The sequence below is a fragment of the Drosophila santomea genome, chromosome 3R (assembly GCF_016746245.2).
Source record: "Drosophila santomea strain STO CAGO 1482 chromosome 3R, Prin_Dsan_1.1, whole genome shotgun sequence".
NCBI classification, from domain to species: Eukaryota; Metazoa; Arthropoda; class Insecta; order Diptera; family Drosophilidae; genus Drosophila; species Drosophila santomea.
The window spans coordinates 24,296,998-24,322,609 of record NC_053019.2 but is presented as its reverse complement, the minus strand read 5'-3'; the positions used below and the strand labels follow the sequence as shown (position 1 = coordinate 24,322,609).

Sequence of the window (25,612 nt, the reverse complement as noted above, 5' to 3'; positions counted from 1 at the left end):
CCAAATAATATGGACACTTTTTTAACACTTATTCGAGGTACTAGAAGCTATACAAAAAACAAGGGTATACCTGAACCAAATGTGTTTACTTGTATGTATTAAATTGAAAAAATTCAAACTTAAATTTAATTTAATGCTGAAGTATCAAAGCGGAACGAATAAAAACACAACGACGTATTTTTACATTTTGCAAAACAAATACGGTTTTATTAGAGTTCTTCAAACTGAACATATTCATTATTTCAAGGCATCTACGACAAAAGTTTTCCCCGTTTCCGCTGTGCTGGGAATGCCCGAGGTCTGGCTTTTCGCAAAACCCCAAACTCGACGCAGACACATTTTCATTTCTTAGAGCCATAATTCTTAACTAAATTGAGAACGCAAAAAGGAGCGGTAAAAGGTTGGTCTGGAAACTGACTGGGGTTCCGGGGTGACTGGTTTGTTCGCCTGCAATTTCGACAAACGGCCGACTGCCAACATTTTTCGGTACTTTTCGAGCGCTAATAATTCATTTTTGGCGCAATTTGCTTAGCGGACCCCTTAGCAGATTCTTTGATCTGAGGTAGCTGGCGCTGACTTGGTCGAAAAACAGGATTACCATCTTTGAGCCCCGTTCTCAAGATACCTTTTCACACGTCTCAATGAGTTCATGAAATTTTTAAAACCAAAACGAAAACAATGCGAAGTTGGAACATAAAGCTTAAGTATAATGCTGAGCATAAGCGTGCGTGCCAGGACCCTACTACACATAAATATATGTATATGTATAATGGAGCAGGCAGGAATCCGGCTTGCGTACAAATTGCTTTTCAGCCTGTTTGGCCCTTAGTTTTTTTTTTGAATTCGGAATTTTCACAACAATGCCCGTCATTATTATGATTATTTTTCAAAATCACACAGGCGCACATCACAGGTCCACAGGTGCTGTGAGTTGTTTTCCTGCGATTCCCGCACTAATCAACAATTTAAATCCATTCTGCTTGGCCTTTTTTCCCGCTCCTATCCCGACTGCTCATCATTCAGAAAAAGTAAGCTATGCTCATGCGAAGGATGTGTCGCTTTAATGGCTGCGCAAGGAAGTCACGCGTATTTTGTTTATAACCCAAAAACCTGGTCTAATATAGAGTTTCGTTGCTCACGCTGCTGCACTGGGAAAAATCAAGTATACTTCTGGGTATAACTTATTAGTTTTCTGCCCAAATCTCTTGTATAGCTTAATGTTTATACATTTGTACTCGGATCACTCTTTATACTTACATTCAAAACTTAACCATTTAGTAGATATTTTTCACAGTGCACTTCCCTGAGCTGCAGAATGTGTATTCGCCTAGATGGCCCCTAAATCACGAGCGGATGTACAGTGACAGCGTCTTCAGAAACGACGGCATCTCCAGTTACTTCGGCCACCCCACTCGCACCCGTGTCTATTGGGTATAATTAGTTTCAAATATTTGCGCAGAGGAAATTTAATTTTTCCCAACGCACTTTTGGTAATTTCAATTTTATGCGCAAATGTAACCTGACATTCCGGTCCTGCATAGGTGGGCGGGGCAGGATGTGGGCTAAGTAAGCCGAGGTAATGAGTGGAAGATTGTGTATGTGCTTCGGTCTGATATTTGGAAGTTTTCAATTACCCAAAAGATCTCGGTGACATTAAGATTCGGGCGATAGGAACGTGACCCGGCATCGACCGAATCGAATAAGAAAAAAAACCCAATCCGGGATTAGAGCGACCAACTCAAAATTTGGTCACGAATCGAAATCTCCGTCGGAATATTCTGCAGGCGGCTGAGCCATTAGGAAAATTGTAAAACAAGTTTTGGGGTAAACCGCAAAATGTTCATAGCCAAACTTACGCATACAATCAGAGCAAGAGAGGCACGCATAAATATTCAATCAAAGACGCAGAAGAACTTTCCATCCAAACTGCAAACAACAATAAAAACTCTATTAAATACGCATAAATTAAGACCGAGAGTGGAAGATATGTCATATGGGATAAGAGGACGAGGGTGTAGGAGAGAGATATGGCACAGGCACTTCAGAGCTGAGAACTATTAGAGCCGTGTTCACCTGGATTTTATGACCAGCACAGTTTTTAATGCCGTCTCCTGCCGCCGGTGGAAGTTCATGTGCGAACTTTTATGCCTTTTTCCCTCGACTCGGGCTCATTCGCATTCAAATCAAATGAACACATCTACGGCTGAGACCGCAGAGTGGCATAGAATTCAATGGAAAAGTTTTTGGGCTTACCGCAGCAGGACAAAGCCACAGCAAATCTAACAGTTTTGGCTTGGGCTTTAACGCCTTACCGTAGTGTCAGGCCCCGAAAGTTCAGACAAATTATGCATTAGACCGTTAGTTCGTTAGTTAGTGAGTTGGTGAGTTGGCCAAGTGGATCACCCTTCTGCCGCAGGCCGCTGTCCGCTGCATTCGAAATTTTGGTAAATTTTAATAGAAAATAGTCCGTTACTCGCCGCTTTGCACAGCGAAAATTTTTCAAAAATATCCAAGGCAGTGATTACAATTAAATAAATCATTTTAAATAGTTCAAAAAAACCTGTCTTATGGAATGACCTGTAAGATAAGATCATATCTAAAAGAAGCAATGTAAGGACAACATTTTTACATTTTACAAAAATGTTTTACGCTAAAATCGCTATTAAAAGTTATGCTTAACAAAATAAAGTAATAAAATTACATATTTTCAATCGGGGTTTGGCCAAAAATGACCGCACAGCTAAAATAAAGACTGTTTTGTGCTGCTAATAAACATAGCTAACTATGCCTATCCCTACTTTTTCGATTTTCAAATAAAAAAAATTTGACAAATTTTTGCATTTTCGATAAGGGGTACCATCATCAAAATTTGCGAAAAATGGCCAAAAAATAGCATTTTAATGTATGTACATGGATCGATAGGGAATTTTGTTACGAATTCAACGAGGTATGGCATTCCACATTTGGACAACTATTTTTACTGCTATCGAAAAAAAACGGATTATTTTTCATGAAAAAATAAAAAAAAGAAAATTGAAAAAAATCAGATATTTTCAATAGGTTTTTTCGCCATAACTTGGCCAAAAATGGCAGAACAGCTAAAATAAAGACTGTTTTGTTCTGCTTATAAACATAGCTTACTATGTCTATTCCTACTTTTTCGATTTTCGAATAAAAAAAATTTGACAAGTTATTGCATTTTCGATAAGGGGTACCATCATCAAAATTTGCGAAAAATGGCCAAAAATTAGCATTTCAATGTATGCACATGGATCGATAGGGAATTTTGTTACGAATTCAACGAGGTATGGCATTCCACTTTTGGACAAATACTTTTATTGCTACCGAAAAAATAGTGATTATTTTTTATCATAAACAATTTTTGTTGCCAAAAACGTGATATTTATATGCATTACATATATCTTTATTTTGTGGATTTTATATATATATTTTTTTTGAGTGCTGATGTTAATACTGCTATGCCCAGGGTCGAGGGTAACATCCCACTGACGTGGTCGAGATGTGCTCTGGTTCACCATCCCGATGACGATGACAGACAGGCAGCTGCAAAGCGCCCGAGCGAAAGTTGCACGCTGAACAGAATTGGCAGCTTCCAGATAGTTGCATTAGTATCTGACAGCCTGTAAAATGCATGGAACGTGGGAAAACAAGTTGTTGTCAGCTACTTTGGTAGAAATTGTGCAAATATGTTACCGGAAAATTTATGGCAGAGCAAATGCAAGCATAGAGTAAACATGTTACGACATATGCCTCAAACTGAGCACAAGGCATACTCAAAAATTTTGTTTTCGCCAAACACATGTGCAAAAAGGTGCATTAATCATTAACTAACCTTTCCAATTGCTACACAGTAAATCAATGCACTGAACAAACATAACAATTGACCCTGCAGTCTCTGGGATTTGTATGAAAGGCAAACAAAAACTTGCCATCATGCGAAGCATGAAAGCAAATAGCCCAAGGCTCGATTTTTTAGGGCGTATGAAAGTTTAATTAAATTTTCAACGCTAAAATACGTTTTTGTACATAAAATTTAAAATTTTTACGACAAACAACAGATATGTAGCTTTAACAGTTTCGAAAGTACACACACACATGTCATGAAATCCGGCGAGCCATAACAAAACTCAACGATTTCCTACCCGACACATCAACCAAGTATTCTGGGCAATAACTTCCCGTTCATATCACTCAAAATGAAGATTTCCGTGCAGGAAGTTTCCATCCATGACATACCCCATCAGTCAGCTGCAACTTTTGATATAAATTTTAATTTTTCCAACTTGCAAAAAGGATTTCTTAGGCGTTGCCCGCCGGCAAACACTAACGCTAAATATCAGTCACTAAAAAGTTATCAGGAAATTGTGTGTGTGCCATTGAGGGGATTTATTACGCTTGTCCTTTTAACAAATTTTTAGCATTATTTACGGTTCTCCTTTACGCTTCTACCGCACTTTTCCACGTTTCATTTCACTCTTTTTGCCAGCCCGCAGCAGCTTAGACATTTTTTAAAAGTCACCAACACGCACGCATTTGTCAATCTCTATCAGAGGGCAAAAGAACCAAAAAAAATAGAAAAAAAATTGAGCCAGGGGGATTGGCAGCGAAAGGGGAAAGGCGGGACCCCAAGTCTGAACCAACCCGCATGCTGACTGCCAATCCTTATTGACAGCGGCACTTCCGCTTTGGCAGCCAAAATAGCTGCGAGCCCCATAAATTAAACTCGTGTGCAACGCCACGAATCCAGCTCTTTTCAAACTGTCTGCTGCGAAATAAAAAAAAAGGAGGAGGAAATTGTAAACCCCCCGCAGACTGAGAAAGCCTTGCTGTGCAAGGGCCTGAAAGGCCCTTAAGTTGCCGTGGCCACAATCAGGACATTCAAGACATTGAGGACACTCGGGACGCACTTGGCGTAAGCCCTCTTACAGTTTAGTATGCGGTAATTGACATGTAATGCGGTTGCGATTGACAACACCAACAACTGCGACACCAACAACCACGCGGACATGCAACAATGTCGCCCACTTCCGGTGGCCATTTTGACTTGTCTTGCACTCGTCCCTTCGCCGCGTGTCCAGTTGTGTGACAAATTTCGATGGCATTCCAAGGCGGCCACCAAAAAGGATCCGCAACCGCATTCGCAAGGCGGGACGAACCGAACCGAACCGAACCAAACTGAAACGAAACATGCCGAGGTGAACCACAAAAACGTATGCCGCCCAAAACTTGGACAGAGTTTCGGTTACTGACTCATACAGTGGGTTCATTTTGAACTCCCAGATCCATAATCAATTTTAGATACAATATTTTTGCTGCTCTCCTGTCTTAATAACTATAAATTATTTTAAATATTTTATAAATTGTATTTTGTTGAAATTCAAAGCGGATTCAATGCGATTCCACAGTAGCTTAAAGGCCGTCTTGGCTGGCAATAAAAAGCAACTGAAATGAAATGAACCTCATGAAAAATGGCCAAGTGTTTGCCAAGAAATGTTTGGTTAGGTCTCGCTTTTCACCCGCTTGCCCTTCTCACTTCTCCTTGTATTTTACTTACTTGTATTTTCTTTTTTTGTGGGCGAACCACCTGACCATTGAGGCGTGCACTGGGTCCCTGGCAATCGAACTAAGGCCACAGCCAGGACCAATACCAAAAAGAGCTCCAGCACCAAGAAAGCAGCGAGAAGCCCCAAGAAACAACAACCACAGCATGTCAACATAAATCAAAAGGCTGAAAGCAGAGAGCTGAAAGCACCCCAGACGAAGGCCCAAATGTTGGGGGGCAAGAAGCCATAAGAAATCATTTCTAATACCAGAAGTTCTGTGCTAGTCGAGACGACAAGCCTCTCGTCACTTGCCAAAGGAGCTATCAGCAGGCAGGGCAGGCCATGAAGTGCTGGTTACTAGTAAATGATCTAGAAAACAAAAGAAATGGAAAATAGCTCACAACTCAATTATAAAGTACTTGATGTTGCTTCACTCAAGATATATTTAATAAGCAATCTTGAACCCCAACACTGCCGAGTACAAAAGCAAGTTGCAAAAAGAAGTAAAGAGCCCAAACTGTTCAACCAATCTGCTTCATCCACGGAATTTAGAGTTTTTGACTCCGCTTTAGCTTTCGTCTCGCATCCACCCGAGGGAAAGCATAAATTGGATAACCAATTTACGGCCTAAAAACCACTTTTGCCTCTTTATTCGGGAGCTCAACGCTACTATTTTTTATTCTGTCGAGCAGAAGTTAAATGCCAGGACCCACCGCCAGATACCAATACCCCCAGGACCAGAGGGATTTGTTTATGCGGCTTGTTGGCTTTGAGGCTTCTGGCTTTGGCCTGCTTTATGGAGCAAGGTAAAGCACGTGCAAGCATTTGTCGTGGTTATTTTGCTTGGATTTGAATCGTCCTTGTAGTTTACAGCAGACCGACGATGATGCCCTGACACTGATAATGCCACGTCGACACTTGCCCATCAAAAGTGGCCACGTGCACACTTTGCCGGCCTTAACTTGGCTTCCATGGATTGCTGCGTTAATAGCCGAGGCGATAAGATTGGCTCTGACTGACTGCTGGGCATTATTTTGCAATGTTTACGGTGTGTGACAACATTTTTGGCTGGCAATGCCATTCCACCAGCATTAACAGCTACAGTATAAAGTAATCCGAGGAGAAAATATAACATCAGTGAGCTCAGCATTGTGTATTTTCTTTATAGAAAGCACACTTTCGCGTGTTAATTAATCAAAATATGGAGCCTCATTTCGCTGGAATAGTCTGTTGAGGCAAATGGAGTGGGAAAACGCTTAAATTGCATGCAAAACTCGAGTGCCGAGACACCTGTCCTGCTGCATAAAGTTTTGGGTATATCTTGCCTAAGTTGGATACTGCATTCAAAAGCAGTCAATATTTTGAGAGCTCTGCAAGAGTTTTAACTACAGCTCTCTAACCACTTTAGCATCAGCCAGAAGCGCTAAAGATAACAGCCCAAAATCCAAGCCAAGTTATCCATTCCGCCGCTGAGGCATTCGGCTCTTCCTGGCAGCAGCAGCAGTAGCAACAGTAGTAGTATGGAAAACACTTGCCAAAACAAGTCGCGCACTTTGCCATGGGTTGGTTGTTGGTTGACGGGCAGGAGAGAGGCAAAGGAGTAAGGATGCGGCAGGCAGACGGCTCGTCTCGAGGACCCAGGCTATATGCATACAAAGCACTATAAAGTTTACCATGTATTCATATTTCACATATATGTAGTATATTTCTTGTGCATGTGCAACTCTTTTGAAGACATAAATTTGCAAAATGCCGTGCGTTAAACAGCTGATGTTTTATGGCCTTCTTAGCAATATGAATGTGCAGAGAAAAAATTTAGAAAATTACAATGATGATTTCTAACATAAAAAATAAATAACGACGTTGCTTTTTATACTTTCAAACTACTGAATTTTTTTTAGAACAACTGTAAACAATTTAACAAGTTTTGTTAAATGTAAATTGTTTGTACTTATTTATACGCAAATGAATAATGTTTTTTCTGCAACCCAATTTTAGCTATAAAATACGAAAAACCAAATACAAAAGTTCATTAAATACAGCATTATTTATTGTTTACTGTGTGACATTGCGGCTAGAAAGGCCGTCGAACCGCCTTGGCAAAGCAAATTGTATTGCATTTCCACTCAACACGTCGGGCGTTAGTTGGAATTTCAAATTTGTTTTTCGGTAGACGCTTCACCCCAAAAAACCATAAAAGAAAAGAAACAAAATATGAAAAACAAGAGGAAGATAAAAACTCATGCCTAGCCTTAATTTGTGTATAATAAGTGCTCTGTCCGGGCTCGGTGGCGTATGATGAATATTTATAATACACAGTCAGTGGCAGCGATAGCGGGCAGCATCTTCATCGCTCTGAAGTTCAGTTCTGAACTTTTAAGCAAACAAATGAAAAATGAATTTCCTGCTTATGTTTATGCTTGGCATATGCTGAATGCTCTGGCTCACACACACTGATGCACCCTTACAAATACCATGAAGGCAGACAAAGGCAGAGCGTGAATAAATATTACTCATACGCTGCGTTGTGCAACTTTGTGCAAATGCCAGCGGCAAGTATTTACACCTAGACGAAGCACAATCAAATTCAGCACAAATGTGTGAAAAATGCATAATATCCACAAGCATGTGTGTGTCCGTCCGAGCATCCATATATCCGCATCCGTATGTTCATATACGTACGTATACATTAGTGTATAAGTGTATGGGAATTGGTGCTGCAAAATGGCTTCCATGGCAACAATGCCGTGTGGCAGCAAGTGCCGTCAGCAGCAGTAGTAGCAGCAGCAATAGCTGGAGCAGAAGCTGGAGCAGAAGCTGGAGCAGAAGCTGGAGCAGAAGCCCAAGGAGAAACAGCAGCAGCTCACGCTCATAATGATTATCCATTGAAATGGAAATGCCAGCCAAGGATTTAATATAATTCGCAATGCGTAGAGTGCGATCCGCTTGGCAAAAGTTTTCAAAACTTCATACCCAAGAAGCAGACACAAGGATGCACCTCAGCATGAGTTGCAGGCCCAAAGAATAGAATTCAATTTAAATAGATTTCCGCTTAGGGGAAATTTAAAAGAACGAAGAAAAAACGATTGCCTCCAGAGAAGGCAATTGTTAACACTGTGCCAGCGTGCTGGGGCGTTTCCGATATTGTGGATGTGTGGGCGTGCCAATGTGATTGAAAAACTACTAACTACAAACAGTTAACACACTCAACCAAGTCCATGTGCGCACAGGGAAAAATAGCGAACTCCAATGTCAACCTAACAAACATCTTTGTTACTAGTAATTATAGAAAATATACAAGGAAAATCCTTCGACAAAATCGTCAAAAACATTAAGTTCTTTTTACATTTATAATAACCAAAACAAACTGAAGAGTCAAATTATTCGCAGTGCATCAATGCATTGAGATGGCACACAAAAATTGGTGATAGAAAATAAATACGAAAGTGAAAAGCTGGCATAACAATTGAGTGATGTTTATTTAGACGAAATTGATATTCTCTATTCGATTTAAAGTGCTCTTAATTAAAATATTGTTAGGGCACTCTTTTAATCCAATAAAATGGCCATTTTATGCTTGAAAATTAGATATATCAGAATACAAATAAAGAGAGGGCCCTTCATAAATTAGGTATGCCAATTGGTTAGAGCATTGCCAGGATGTCTTGAAGTTAGCTTAGCTGGCAAATATCCTGCTCAAAGAAATCCGAATGCTAAGCAAACGTGCGTGCGAAAAAGGTAATTGAAAAATAGTTACCATTTCCTTCGCTACCTGGAGAGAAGGAAAACTGAAGTTTTTCTTTGCCCTCGCCGTCTCGTTTCGTTTCGTTTAGACTTTTTTTTTCAGCAGGAGCTCGCTGGCAATTGCTTATTTTAGCGCTTCCCATTGGCAATTCGCAATTGCAGCAATTGAAATGCAGCCAAGAGACTGCCCACTTACTGGCAATTCCCTGGCACTCGAATTAAATTTTAATGAAGTTATTTGAATTTTAATTATTTCGAACTTGTTCTGGGCACCCTGCTTCTTCTGGCGCCGCTTAAATCAATGACCGGAAAGCATTATACAATTATATTTATATGCATGCATACAAGTGTGTGTGTGTTCTGGTGTGAGTGAGTGTGTCTCATAGTGTGAGTGTGGCTGTCAGCCGGCGAATGATTTAAGTTGCCGGGCGCAATTCTGTTTTTTTGGCCCGGTCAACCGACCACATGCCGGCAGCATATTTCAAACTGTCCGGCTAAATCACGGGAAAACGCAAAAATAAAATCCTACAAAAGCGACCAAAGGGGGAGAGCGGCGGCGTGACTTTCGGAGGCAATAAAACATAATAATTAACATTTTGCGAGCCGTTTTGATAAATGACGATGCGGTGTTTCGTTTAAATTATACATAACGTAGCATACTTTTCAGCGTTATGCTAATGGCCAAGCTCAGACGCAGACTTGCATGGCAAGTTTTAATTACATTTCGTCCAAGTGTGTGACATGCCGAGGTGCGTGTGTGTGTGTGCGTCGGTGGGTGTGTGTGTGTGTTGCATTTTCATGAGACTGACAGCCGAGGAAAAGTGCGAGCGGAAAAGCAGAAAACGTAAGTAATGACTAAATGCGCACTCTGACAGTTTAACATAACAAAAATGTTCTCGTTTCCTTATTTCTGTTTTAGTTTTGTTTCTTTTTTTTTTTCTTCGTGTCGTCCTTCCGTCATTTTTCGTCTCTTTTGCGCTGAGCTTGATAAATGATACGCCCAGTCACTGGCAACAATGTCCTGGCAAAGTTTTTCTGGACAGATACGGTTAACATTGTAGCTGGCGCTACACTTTCACTGCACTCGGGTCGGCAATTCGTTTGACCTGCCCCCCTTGGCCGCTTTGTTCGGGGAATCCTTTGACTGAGCGGAGGGGATTTCCCTCATAAACCATATACAAATGCACCATAAATACGAGTGCGGGACATGAATGTGTTAAAGAAGAAGGCAAAGTCCCGCCGGCAAATGAAATGAAATGGAAAGGCATGCTAAAAGAAAGTCAGAAAAAAGATATTTTTACACACATATATATATTTGCGCTTGAAAAGGAGAGAGTATTATTTATGAGTTTGCGGGAAGTGGCGGTCAGAGATTTTTATTCCGTTTCCTTGGGTCCTTTCAGTAGTAAAAGTTGTTTGGCTAAGTTTTATGAAGTCCTTTAATGCCCTTTAAGTATGCCTTTCATGCTTTTAAAATTGTTTTCCAACTAGGAGGCTTGACATTTCAATTTAGATTTAAAGCTTAAGCTAATAAATATAAACTTTCGATGTACTTTATTAATAAACTTTATCTTTTTATAGTTTGGTTTTTAATGTTCACTAATATAGAAATGTTTTCATTTCATGAACTCATTATCTTTAGAACTTTTACGGCATCAATTCCTATTAGATTTTGCTCTTAGTTTGCCATAATTAATTTTTAATTGGTTTCAAATGTGCTTTTCAAATATTCCCAACGATCCACTTCTGACAGTGTTCCACATTCCTTTTTAAGCCCATTTCACTCGAATTTTCCGTGCGCTAAAAGCTTAGGCCCATTTCGTGTCTTTTTAATTGGTGTAGAGCATAATTAATTAACCTTTGTCGAGGTGACCAAAAGCAACAATGACCGAAAAAGGCAAAGGCAACAGCAACGGCAAAGAAGAAGGCCTGTGGCAAAGAATTAATGTGATTACATTTCTCCGGTTTGCTTTTAGCATACTTTTCTATTATTGTGTCGCTTTAAATATTTAAAGCTAAACAACATGGCTCTGGCGAATGAGGAACTTAACAGGCTTGAAAGGTGGCCAAAATCTGAGGCGATCGTATATATACATATGCATGTATGTATATAAATGTAAAATGGTTGCAGTTGTCGCCAAGAGGCGTTTGCTGACTGGGCAAATTGTGAGTTTCATTGATTTTCAGTTTCACACTTGGCTCGCACAGCATCGCTTTTCGGTACGAATATCCTTGGCATCCTGACGGCATGCCATGGTTGCATTTTTAATGCGCATTGCAGTGACCGAGTCGAGCAAATATTTAATAAAATTTTTAAATTGCGCATACGCCGCTTGTGACTGAGGTCAAGGCGCAGCCAACTCGTGAGACTCGGGATTCCGTTCTTCTTTTTCAATACACTTCCCTTTGGTTAACGAATACACGTATAGAAGCTAACATTCCCCTGTTAAGCTTGAGGAATTAAAAAAAATAAAGTTCAATAAGCTATGTAATGATTTTAGTATAATTTTTACCTAACTTGAACTTTTTTATAAGTGCATCTATTTCTCGAAAACTTTTTGCAGTGGCTTTCGACTTGCCGCTGGCAGTTGACCAATTACGCACGAGCGGCGCGAGCCCCCAGCATGTTGCTAAGGGGTCGCACTGTGAAATAGTAGACAAACTCGATGGCACTGAGGATGCTGGCCCCCAGAAAGAGACCCAGCATGCCGCCCATGGAGACCACGACGTCCAGAGGCGTGCGAAGGGACTGCCGGCGATACTGATCCGTTGGCAGGAAAGGCATGTCCAGAGTGCCGTTGTAGTACTTGTTTTGATTCCTGACACTGCCGGATGTGGGAATTTATGCAAATAAGCATCGTGGCTCGGACTACGAGCCTAAATATAATAAACTTACAATAAAGCGGGCTCGTAAATGGTAGTAATGTCGCCATCATTGCAGGACGGCAGGCAGCCGCAACTGGCATTGTTGCCCTTGTTGTTGTTCACCAGCACCCTGGAGTCGGGCTTGATCATACGCGTCTTCTCCAGACACAAGAATCCCTCCAGATTGCAGTCCGGATACCGTGGATCGGCATTGGGATTGTACAGGAATGACGTACAGTTGCAGGCTTTCATCTGCAAGCCCCTAATGCACTCGGTGATGCAGACGCTGAAGCTGTAGGACTTGTACAGACTGTTGGGCGGTATCTCCTCTGGGAAAAAGCAGCTGCGAATCTTCGGATCAACGTCCTTAACATCCGGATCGTTCTTCATTACGATCTGGTTAAATTGCATATACTTGCTCAGGCCTTCGGTAATCAGAGGAATTCCGGGTGGAAAGAATGCCGTATGTGGAATATCTTCTGCATTTATCACGCTTATTTGCACATCCAAATGGGTGATCACATTTATCACAGCCTTCTGATTGGCGGGATCCAGCTCGTTGGGCAGCCAGTACTTCGAGCCAGGTTCATTGTTCAGCAGCGAATTGAGCATATAGCAGCGGCCAAATGGAGTCAAAAGGGGTCTAAAGTACCGGCAGCAGTCGAAGGGTTTATGGGATAGTTTGCACTCCACAAAAAGATCCGAGCAGTTGGCTCCATACTGGTGAAATAAAATACATTAAACATATAACACTTAATAATATATGGATAATTTGTACTAACTTTATTTGAGACCTACTCACCCAGGTTAAGATTTGCCGGTAGTTGTCCGACGGACACTTTGCACATGCTTCTGTGCAATTCTTGTGCACTACTCCACACTTTCCCTTCAATCCGTTCTCATTATACAAGGCGGGAAACAAAAGGATCGATATGCCAGTCTCAACATCATATGGGTAATCCCCGGCTACATCCTTGCCCAAACTAAAAAAAATAAGAAAGTCTAATTTCTTGACCTGGAGTCCCTTGTCAATCGCAACCTTTCTATGTATTCCTCGAATTTGTAGAACAAATTTCCACGGTAGGCAAGTTCGCAGACGCTAACAGCGGGAAATTTCCATTTGGAAAATGGCGGCAGGCTCTCGAACACAATGCTCACAGCTCGTGTGGGAAAACTCCGCTGGTATCCCATGATCAGTTGGTAGCAGCCCAACGATGAAATGAACACACAAATCAGCCAAAAGATGCGTTCCGTGAAGTGCAGTCTACACACCAAAAGGCAACAATCAAAAATTGGAGTATCACTACGTAGGCGGGACAACTCACCTTGAGTTGGCGATGTAAGCGAATCCTGCCAGTGTGCAATTGGTGCAATAATCCTTGATGTTGGTTACAAAGCCGTAGCTCCGCTTCTGCCGCAGGACTTGGTCCTTCCCCATATCTGCTCACCGTAGGCGCTTTATAACCAGATCTTTGAACTCCGGGATCTCGTGGCAAACTGACCGGTGCATATAAATTGGTCTTGACCAAGCACGACACGGTCAGCTACCATTTGTGTAAATTTGTTTGTCCTCCGTTCTCGGGTAGATGTGCATCCACAGAGAGAAAAACATATATATATTAGCCATTAAAACTATATTTTTTAATTGAAGAAAATTTTTACCTTAGCTAAAAGTAAAGCAAAACATTGTTGCTTTTGGTAATAAAAAAAGTGTTTTAAGAATGCTCACAACCTTGTAGCGCTTTTTTTGAAGTGCAGTAAACAGAGCAAGTGGAGGGCGTGGCAACTTAATGGCATGCATGTGCGGTATCCTTGCCCACACACGAATTTCATACCAACAACCCAACTCCCCACCGCCCACGTCGCTCATACAAAGTTGGCATTCAACTGCATGTGGAAAGCCTTTAATTGGTATTTGCTTTGTGCAGGTGTCGCAATAAGGATTTAAATACACACTCAGCAGTGGGAATGTGTGCGTGCTTTTATGTTCACTTGAAATTCAGGCATTTTGCGGAACAGATGACACAGAAATCAAGATGACATTTTTCACACTTAAGCCGTATGCCGAAAACCGATTATTGTAACAAGGTCGATTCACAAAACATGCGTCATCGACTGCCTACGAAATAAGTCAAATATTTTTAATTGACATTTACAAATTATTTACAATATAAGCCCGCATACGAATGTTTCTTTATATATTATATTTTTGCTACGAATTTGTTTTTAATTATGAGCTTGGTAACATATCCATTGCTCGCCACTGATTTTTGACTATCGACCTCTGCATCGATACATTTTGCAGCACTTGCTGCCACCTGGGCTTTCCGTGAGTACGTTAAACTTTTCCGACACCTTTTCCACCCACCTCACACACAAAGCTGCTTGTTAACTCATCCACCCACTGCACCCCAAAACCAGACTTTGAGCCACCCACTTTGAGCCATGGCCAAACTTCAACTCCAGTGCAGAGTTTACGTGCACTTGCACTGAGTTATTAAGTAAAATGAGTGACTGCACACACGATTCTAAACTCACACTGGCGCAGAGCCACCCACACTCACTCACTCGTGAACTCACACACGTGCATAAATTGTAGTCAACATGTTTTTCGGTGCTTAGAACTCGACGCTAAATTAGAATTATGCAATTACGGCTCATTTGCGCTGCACACGGCTGCTGTTGTCGCTGCTGGAAAAACACTTAAAAACAATTAGAGTGCTTATTGAAATTGGAGCTGGCAACATGCGAGTGGCATGAAAAACTAATGTGAACATTTTAATTATTTATGCATCTCCCAGAACACGCAATGAGGCAAATTGTTTCCTAAATCGCAATTCCAAATGGTAGACATGTCGAGCCATTTCTGTGACAATATGGTTTCATTCGTCGGCAAACAAGGAATAAATTATTTTTTACCCCAAAAAGCATTTAAAAAATAAAGTAAAGGTGTTTGTGCTTCACAATTAAATAGCAGGCAAATAAATAAATCGGTCAATTAAATAAATATAATTGGTTATTTACGATTGCTATATATGTTATGATAGTAAGTTATTTATTAGCTTAAATTCGGAGTGCACAGTAGTTTGGCTTAAGTTCTAAATGGAAATTTTTAAAAACTTGGTTATTTTCCAGATACAATTACAAGCATTTGATTGCACATCGGCTTTTCCAATCTCGAAGAATAAAAACAACAAATATTCTCTCACTTGCACAAATGGATGTCAAGTTTTACGCACTCGACTCATTTTTCGGTCACAATTGTCTGGAAACACAGGCCAAACAAAGTTGTTAAAAATGTTGCATACTTCATTTTGGTCATTTTCTCGGAGATATTGCCAATTGAAATCGAAATTGGAATAAAAGGCCAAAATAAACAAGGGTTTTAAAAGCAACGAAAAATTCTCACCCGGCTTGCAAATATCGAAAAATATGTTCGGCAAATTGCATTCCAAAATAAAAACAAAAGAAAATATTTTTGTACGCAGCAAAGAGACCGACTGACTATCAATGCAATAAAAAATAATGGCAAAACCAATGTTTTCTTTTATAGCAAATCTTTAATTTGATAAAAAATCTTTTGTTAAGCAGGCTTTAATTAAGTAACATTAACATGTCTTGCTTACAGCATCTTCATAAATTAATTCAAAATGAATTTCTATGTTAAGAGGAACTAAAAAATTCGACAATGCATTGTTCGAATTTATTCAATAGTACACATGTCTGCGAAAATAAAATTGCTGTAGGTATATCGATGGAATACCTATCAAATGCAGCCAAAAACAAATCCAGCAGCAGAAACAACTAAACAAGCGACAAGGCAATTTAAATACAAACAAGCACACAAAATTCGGTAAACCAACAAATGTTTGAGTGTTGGACGGAGGAGAGTGCTGGAAACACTATTGACGTCGACACACAATTAACTTCAAAATACTCCAAGCCATGTTAAGTGTCAATTAGCCAGAGTTCGAGCTTGGCAGCCATGAATGCGAAATTATACAGCTAAAATATCAAACATATACAAGTATTTACACATTCAGATATAATTTTATATATAATTGCGTATGCTAAACAAGTTACCAAAAGCTGATTATCGCCTCCAGATAGCTGGCAACAAAATTGCATGGAAATAATGAGATCTGCTATCAAGATGGTTTGGCGAGGAATGTTCAAGTAGTCGAAGACCAATCAAGTTTAATGTGTGCAGCCACTGAGATCATCATAGAGTTCATCCAAGCCAGCCGGCTGTATTAAACATCAGACTTATTTGATTTATTCATCCAAAGCCATTCATTTCTTCATAGAATCTCAATAATTTATTAGGAAAGTTTACAGATTCAGTTTCGGGCGAATTATATATTAAAAAAGTTTCAATAGAGGCGAGCCTTCAACTGAATGACTTTTGCTTTGGAGTTGAACTCACATAATCGGCAAACATTTCATTTATAATAACCAACAGACCCAAAATGGTCAAAACAGCTGCAATAAATAAAATCGAATAATGAAAAAATCTGAAATGATATTGGTAAAACATGGAATGACCAAATATAATATGCAGACCGCAAAACAATAAAAGTGGACAGCAACAAATAAAAAATCTATGGCTAAACCAAAACACACAGCCGGCATATACAGCAAAAATCGTGTCCAAGTGCCACGTTTGGTTTTGTCTAAGCGACAGGGCGGGATAGGGCCATGACCCCGCCCCGCCCCGCCCCCTTCACCAACTACTTTTGGCCAAACTTTACTCCCACAACCGCCGACTCCCCTCTCTCGCCATTCAGCGGTTATGTTTGGCCCGGCACGCTTTTGCAAACAAAACGCCGTTGTTTGTGTTTTCCACATGCGCTGACAATATCGCAACAATGTCGGTCGACAACGTCCAAAGAACAACGAACGGTGCTTCACTGCTGGCTCCTAAAAGAAAAGCGGCGAAAAAACACGGAAAATCAAACGGCCAACAAAAAACTCCCTGATGGGAATTTCTGCAGGACGAGCACCGGAAAAAATTATGAGCTCACAAAAACACAGATTTTAGCACCTCAAAAAAACGATGAATCTCAGTTTTATTTTTGTTATGATAGTCTTTTGGCCATTTTAATTTAATAACTTGGCAGAAAAGTTCAACAGAAATTAATCATTTAAAAATAAATGGAAATTGGCTTACAGTTACAATTAAAAGTAAAATGGGATTGCGGAATGTTACCCAAACATATAAAGCACAAAGCACACGTGCATTTTTGCCAGTGTGCGGCCGTAAACAACTGGCGGAGTGACACTAATGGCAGCTCTACTTTTGCATACCCCAGTGTCTTCCGCTATTCCGAGCTGCCAGCCAAGACAAGAAAATCGAGTGCAGAGGCAATAAAAGGCCAATAACAATGCAATAATCATAATAATACCAATGGCAAACCAGCCAGTCGGCAAATGTTGCAGCAGCAACAGCAGCAGCGGTGGCAGTGGCAACAGTTGCTTGCCGTATCAGCAATAAAAGTTGTAACAATTATCATTTGAAAGTGCATTGTTCCAGTTGTCAGATGCGGCGCCTAAGTACTTGCAACCACAATCGCACCAAATGCAGCTCGTGCCACCGCCAGTGAAGTGGCAACAACAATTGTCTACGTCAGCGACTGGTAAAATTAATATGCACAAACCGCTGCAATTGCAATTTGTTGAAGAAACAATGAAGCGCACGAGCAGCAAAAAAGGAAATATATTTTACATATTGTCGCATAAATTTCAAAACGATAATCACTGTAGAATATCAATTAGTTGGGTGCTGCCTTGGGTATTTGAGTCTTTGTTTAATGTGGAGCAAAAGCTAAGGTAATGAGTTATAGTTTTGACTTCCAGTGATATATGGCTAAGCCAAGAATTAATTTGTGCAACGCGCTGGGAATACTTAATGAAATTTGCCATCATTGATGACAAATGAAAGATGTTGCCAGCGAAAGGAGAGAGTGTTGTTTGCAAAGGGTAAAAATGTTCAATCAGTTATAGTGCCAAAACTATCTAGTGCAATTAAAATCAATACAGAGCAATTAGCCCCAGTGGCCATAACCTGTCTGCCTGCTGCTCCCTGTTGGCTTTTAATAATGAAACCACATAAATCTTTTCATTAAAGTTCAATTAATCAACAGCCTTCCTGTCACTGCGCATAAATCTCATAATGCACCCATCCACACCCACACCCACACTCACACACATGTGGCACGGCCCGAGTTCAGAATGCTCTATGCTGAATGCTGAATGCAGACACGGATGCACAGACACAAAACATGGTCACATGGCGCTCTAGAGCTATGGAGCTCGATTCCCGGACCGTCCAAGTTATTTGTCACCATTTCCCCATTGCCGCCCGGCCAACAAGCTGCCGCCCCAATGGCTTTACCAAACAAATGTGCAATGTGTTGTACTTACAACGAATTTTGCCACGCCCACGGCTTAGCCACCTCCCAGCCACGCCCCCTTGACCAACGCCCCTGCCTAATATTCCGGCGGACAGGTAATAACACTAGCCGACTACAAACATTTACATTCGAGCTGGCTGCGTGATTTTCCCACACTACAAGAAAATCGATACAGCGCTTTCTAAATACTATCTTTAAATATTTTACTTGATTTCAATATTTAGTTATTCATATTTAAAAAAATATTGTTTTAATCAGTTTTGTTAGCGAATTTGTTAACAATTATATTTGGTTGTGTGGAGGCCTTAACTGAAGTGGATAATCCAGGCTAAGACATATCGTGTCACGCAGTCAACGGCCGTTTTCGGATTAGGAGGAACAATGTGGAACATCGAGCACCAAGCTGTCCACCAATGGCTGCCAACCTGATTACATTTGGGCCATTTCGAGTGGGAGAGCAGAAGATGGCAGGTGCATGGCTTGGGCGTATTATTGTGTGTGTTTCAGCTGGGCAATTAACAAGCAATAAAAGCATGCAGCCAGCAGCCAGCAGCCAAGTTGGCAAATATTAACAGGCCATTGCAGAGGAATTGTCGAAGGGAAAGCGGTGAAAATCGGAGGGCAAAGTCAGGTGCAATTAACACAACGATTTCGCAAGAACATATCGAATAAAACGTCCCTGGTGTTCGTCGATTGATTTGATGGCACGTCTTTGGCCTGAACTTTTGCCAAACGAGAAGCTGCACTTTGAATGCCAAATGCGGTTTCTGGCTGACACCTGCGTTCCGCTGCCCGAGTTGCTGTTCGCTTTTTATGAATGAAAACCTGAGTCACTGGCCGGAATCGCGTGGGCGGTCCTACGCCCCCAGGCAAATGGCCAAAATGCAAATGCACAAAAAGGCCAAAACTGCAGTGGGCAACGACAGCAACAGCAGCAAAAGTGTTACACGACTTTACGAGCGCATTCATTGACTGCAAATCAAAACGTGCGCCACGCCAACGCCAACGATATCGTTCACCTACAGTGGAAATAAATGTTGTACTTCTGGTTAGGTTTGGTTCTTATGTGCGTAATTCAATGACAAGCATATTAGTATTTTTAGAAATAAATAAAATAGGTAAGTAAATATTTTATCAATACAAAAACTTGAGAGTCCACTTTTTTCTGCTGTGCATTCACCTCAAGTTCGAAAACGACGGCAAGTTGAACGCCAACGCCGATAGCAATTACCAGGTGACTGCTAACTGGCAAGGTTATGGTTCTCACAGAAACGCCGCGCGAATGCTTGGCATACCATGCCACACATACAAATACCTGTAGGCATTACGCATACGCACTGCATGCCAAGCCAAAAAGGTTTTTAATTTTTATTTCTGGGCGCATTACCGAGAACAGCACTTTTAAATTATTGAGTGTGAAGCATTTAACATTTCGGAGCCGACTGTTTTGCATCGCACAATGGTTATTGAATGGTAAAAGAAAAGCAAAATACAGTAAGTCAAAGTTTTTTATTGGATTGGAATTGAAGTGTAGATTGTAATCATTCTGTTTTTTTTCAAAACTTAAACATCTTTGGTAACATTAAGTTGCTGTCCATTACTTTCTCACCAATAAGCTTGTACCACCAAGCGGAAAACTTTACAGGAATTTAAGTTTTCGGGTACTTAACAGATTTTTTATTTTCCCCGATTTGTACACACTGTTCGGGCGCTTTCCCTTCGCCCGTTTGTTAAGCACACAGTTTAAAAATAATTGTTATTGGGCCAGGTCCAACAGCTCTGGATTCCACCTCCGATGAGAGTGTGAGTGCGGGTGCCAGCCCCTGGATACGGATCCTGGTGAGAGTTCCTTCTGCTCCCAGCAGCCATTTGCCATTTTCGGTGCTAAATGTCGCACGCACATAAGCGAAATTATGTGAGGCATTTTTAACGACTGATATGCGCCGGGCGCGATATGGCAAACACACTGCACAGGATGTGGGCCCATAAAAAAATTCGACGCGAAATTGAAACGACCGCCCAAGTTGGCCGTTTTACATGCCAGCCACCAACACCCACCCACCCATTTTGGCCCAAACGCATGGCCGATGTACGTGAGATTGGGGCGCCGTTAATTGGTAAAAATTGGGCAAAAGTCGCAGCCCAAGTGCTTATGCGATAATGCGTAAATTTTAATGAAAACTTAAAATACGAAAACAAAAGCATACTCTTTGCGGGTCGTAAAGTCGCATGTAGACGGCGATGAACTTTGGTCCTTTGTGCAATGGCCTGGAAGTTGATTTAATGAAGATTTCACAGAATGAACATCAAGCCTTGGGTTGCTGTCTGTCATGTGGTAGACAAGAGTATATAGTATACATTATTCTTGAGATTTAGATATTGAAGTATATGCGTTTGGCACGTGTCCTGTCTGTCAGATCGTGTGGCTGGAATTTCAATGGCAGCTCTTTATGAGCACACATTTTTGGGAACCACTAAACTGTGAGTTATGGTGGCATAGAATCGATAAGCTTAGCTAAATTTACAAACAAAGCTGGAAGTGGAAAATCATAAGAATTCCAATTTGTTTTTCAATAACATCCTGTATCGCTACGAAACCAAGCTAGTATTATGTCAACATACAAACATTGCCATTCAAGATAAAGTAGATATATATTGCAATTCTCCAAGCAACAGCCAATTTTATTTACAATTCATTTGCAGTTTCTTCTGCAACAGGATCGAAATTATTCAGAAAGTCGTTAGCCACCTACAAGACACCAAATCATGCTGGCCCCAATCATAAATCCCCGTCCAAGACCAAAGACCAAAGACCAACACACTCATTTCCATATCGAACAATGCAGATGAAGTGGCAAATGTGCCACACAATGGTTTGTTACAACATGACCACACACAAGTCTTTTCGCGCCAAGAAATGCCAAAGCAAACACCCCGAGCCGTGTGCCTAATTATGCAACAATATGGCTCCAAAGACGACGACTCTCTCCTTTATCCTTTTAAGGCAAATTAAGCACAATAGCCTGGCCAAAATACGATAGAAACACAAGAAATTATGAGCAACATGCAAACGCAACACGATAGCGAAATTATGAACGTGATTAATTCATAGATGGTGGCGCCTATGGCCATTGTTTTTGGCCAGCAAACTGCATTTGACCCGCTTCGCAGGGGGATAATGAAGCACGATCCACGACAATAGCCATACAACCATATATACCATATATACACAGAGTGGCCTGCAGTTGACATCCACGAACGATGTGGCCAAAAAGCTAAATATGATTATGTGCGCTCGATTTAATCTCAGTCGATTTTACGCTGGCCAACTCGCCTCCTTCTTGCTGCTTTATTGATTTTTCTGAAAGTGTGTGCAACATCATATGCGAGCCGGGCACATTAAAAATGAAGAGATTTTCCTTGAAAATTACGTCTGCGTATGGGTTTTGCTCACAAACGACTTTGTGCTTAAAAATTGAAAATCCAAAATCGTTAATAAACTGCAGCAAAAGCGTGAGTAAATCCCCCCATCCACTTCATACTCGCCCACCCCACGCACACAAAAAATAATGAAAAAGGAAAAAAAAACTCCACTCCAAGTAGTGGCCGGATTACAGTCGTTAGTACAGTGGCTTCAGTCTGATAAAGAGTCGGAAAGACGATGAAAAAATTGGCTACTTAATTTGGTAATAACAATAATTACGCCTGACTGACTAAACGCTGACCAGCGGCCAATTTAATATTGAAAAGACAGGAGCCAAGTGGCTGTCCATTGAATTCCCTAACCAATTCGGTGGGTATTACCGGCTGGTAATGATCATTGCTTGGTTTTCGGAAGGAGCCAGAGACAGTAAAATGGCAATTACCAAAACTTTCAAATCGTCTGTGCACTGTTAACAGCTTTTTAAGGAAGAGGACGTTCTGCAGGTTACTCAGTAGGGGTATTAATAAGTAAGAATAGTAAAACAGCAGCATCAATAATAAAAGTTAATTACAATAATTTAACACTTAAGTTCCATAACACATTTCATATTATATTCATATTATGCCATATATAGTTTGCCAACCAAAGAGCACCCAATTTTCGGTGTATTCATTAAGCTACTCGCCATTTTCAATTAAAACGTTTATAGATAATCAATTAATAATTTTCAAGCCAAGTAAGTAAGTTCAAGTAACTGGTGGCTACTGGCCGGCTGACTCAGCCGCTCCACGCTCAATTAGGTGCAAAGACATCTCGGCTGGCTGAGCTCGAAACGCAGTGGAGGATTTTCGCAGTTGATCATATTTATTGGCTTTGCGATTAGGCTTAGGCTCGGCGGAGTTGCCGATCCGGCGTCTTGCCTCTGGCCTAATTGGGGGATCTAAACTTGAATATTGATGACGGTGTCGGATCGGATCGGATTGGATTGGATCGGTTTTGTTCGGAGGAGAAAAAACACACCAATCCAAAATGCGATGCAATTGTGACTGTGCTGGCTATGCTGGCCGTGTTGCTTGATATTTATCGTACTTAATTTTTCGATGTGTTTGCTGTCTTGACTATTTTTGGAGAATTTCACGTACGAGACTCATAATTCGTGCGATAATTTACACAAAATTAGGCAACTGTCTAGCCAGCGAACCTTTTAAAGCTATTGGAGCACTTCGATGCGTTTCCCACGCCAATTAGAATTAGTCGTCGGTTCGGTTCGAGTCGAGTCGAATTCAATTGAATTTTGAGTGGATCTCGAGGTCTGTCAGATAATTGCAAGAGAAAATTGGAAAATTCAATTCACGCTCCGCAAATGGTCCGCAAAATGAAACATCACCTTTTATTCCACTTTGTATCGCCACTTTTATGACACAGCGCGGCTTCCGCTTATAATTTGTGTTAACAAAACTTTGGCCATTAAACGTCCGAAGTGAAACTCATAAAACGAAAATGTGTCGGTGCGGTCAGATATAATTAATGTGGGGCAAGTTTATTCTTTTCTGCCGGTTAATCTTCCCCAAATCTCTGCCCCTGAAAGTTTTTGACTCCCACTCTTTGCCAAAGCAATTAAAAGTCTAATTAGAATGTCATTAGACGGAGGCAAGCGCTAAATGGTCAGGTAGTGGGCAAGTCTTGCTATAAATCTAAATTTTGCATCTAGATTGGAAAACATCAAAATAATTGGTCAATAAAAAGGTTGAAAGTAAAAGGATTTGAGTTATGCCTAATACTTGGGAGATATATCACGTTTCACTGCAAACTTTCAATTATTAAGTTTCCATGATTTTTCTTTCACAAATTTTATTTAATCATTAAAAATACCCATCTGGTTGCTCACTTGAGTGAAGTCAAAATTCAAAAAATACACCGCTATGACGACCCACTTCTACTACCCAAACAAGGAGCTGCAGGAGGAGCTCATCTGCATATCGAAGGCGTTGGTGGCTCCTGGAAAGGGTATCCTGGCGGCCGACGAGTCCAGTGCAGTGATGGGCAAACGGTTCCAGCTGATCGGTGTGGAGAACACGGAGGAGAATCGCCGGATATACCGGCAAATGCTATTCACCACCGATCCGAAGATAGCGGAGAATATATCCGGCGTGATATTCTACCATGAAACACTGCATCAGCGCACGGATGACGGACTGCCATTTGTGGAGGCCCTCAGAAAGAAGGGCATCCTCACGGGAATCAAGGTGGACAAGCACTTTTCTCCACTCTTTGGCTCCGAGGATGAGTTCACTACTCAGGGTCTGGATGATCTGGCCAATCGATGTGCCCAGTACAAGAAGGAGGGCTGCAGCTTTGCCAAATGGCGCTGCATCCTGAAGATCACCAAGAATACTCCTTCACCGCAGGCGATTTTGGAAAACGCGAATGTCATGGCCCGGTATGCGGCCATCTGCCAATCGCAGCGACTGGTGCCCATCATTAGTCCCGAGGTCCTGGCCACCGGAGATCATGACTTGGATCGGTGTCAGAAGGTCAACGAAATCCTGCTGGCTGGAGTGTACAAGGCTCTCAGTGATCACCACGTTTTCCTTGAGGGAACTCTGTTGCAACCCAGCATGGTGATGCCCGGACTGCAGAGCAATAAGAACCATCCACCATCGGATATTGGAATGGCTACAGTTCTCGCCATCAGGCGAACTGTACCTCCGGCCGTTATGGGTAAGGATTCGTGTCATAAATATATGAGTTCCTCTTAATGTATACATCCTTTTTGGCAGGAGTCCTGTTCTGTAGTGGCGCTCAATCGGAAGAGGAGGCATCGGTTCATTTGAATGCCATTAACAATGTTCCGCTCTGTAAGCCTTGGGCCATGAGCTTCGCCTTTGATCGGGCACTTCAAACGTCGATTTTGAGGACTTGGGGTGGCAAGAAGGAGCAGATCACCCATGCTCAAAACGAACTCATCAAGCGATGCAGGGTCAGTATGCATTACTAAGTATATACCCTTTAAACTCATGTTTTCCCTTTTACAAATATTTTAGGCTAATGGTCTGGCAAGCATTGGAAAATATATAGTTGGGTCCGTGGAAAGCTCGGCGGCCACTGAAAGACTCATTCAAGAAGCGGTCGAATTCTAAGAAATAATATTAGTGGAAGCTTTAGTCTGCAGCTGTGATGTTATCAAAATCTTAAATATAATGGAACATCATTCGATCTTAAGTATAATGGAACATCTCTCGATCTTTCAGTCTGGACCATTTTAATTTGTACTTTTTTGTGTTCGTCACAACGTGGTACTTGTTTGCTGGTTTGCCTAGCGAGTAAAGTGCTCCTTGGTGACTTCTGGCCACCACTTGACCACAGGCCGTTTATATGATGCCAGCCAGTGGCAGTCGGGGCGAACAAGTCGAAATATGGTTAACAAGCCTGCAAAGAGCAACATGACTCTTGGAGCGAAGTGTCAGCTTAATCCGCGGAGATTACCAGACGACCGCGCGACACGCAGCTGCGTTCGGAGCTCCAGCTACGCGGCAGCTTAATTAACGCAGGCGCATGCCAAAAACCAAAACGCTGGCCATGTGCAACAGCAGCAACAACAG

At 41.4% G+C, this 25,612-nt stretch overlaps 2 protein-coding genes across 2 annotated transcripts; one reads left to right on the top strand and one right to left on the bottom strand.

Annotated features, from left to right (window-relative positions):
* Positions 1-11,345: 11,345 nt before the first annotated feature.
* LOC120454305 (sodium channel protein Nach) lies at positions 11,346-13,611 on the bottom strand. The gene is made up of 6 exons (XM_039639503.1): positions 13,499-13,611; positions 13,213-13,437; positions 12,976-13,156; positions 12,205-12,893; positions 11,822-12,133; positions 11,346-11,759 (listed from the first exon to the last, which is right to left on the bottom strand). Exons 1-5 carry the CDS (start codon positions 13,609-13,611, stop codon positions 11,905-11,907), a joined length of 1,437 nt encoding a protein of 478 aa, XP_039495437.1. The 3' UTR covers positions 11,346-11,759; positions 11,822-11,904.
* Positions 13,612-23,843: 10,232 nt separating this feature from the next.
* On the top strand, positions 23,844-25,243 carry LOC120453170 (fructose-bisphosphate aldolase). The gene is made up of 3 exons (XM_039637730.2): positions 23,844-24,731; positions 24,791-24,990; positions 25,055-25,243. Exons 1-3 carry the CDS (start codon positions 23,933-23,935, stop codon positions 25,148-25,150), a joined length of 1,095 nt encoding a protein of 364 aa, XP_039493664.1. The 5' UTR covers positions 23,844-23,932; the 3' UTR covers positions 25,151-25,243.
* The last annotated feature ends 369 nt before the right edge of the window (positions 25,244-25,612 follow it).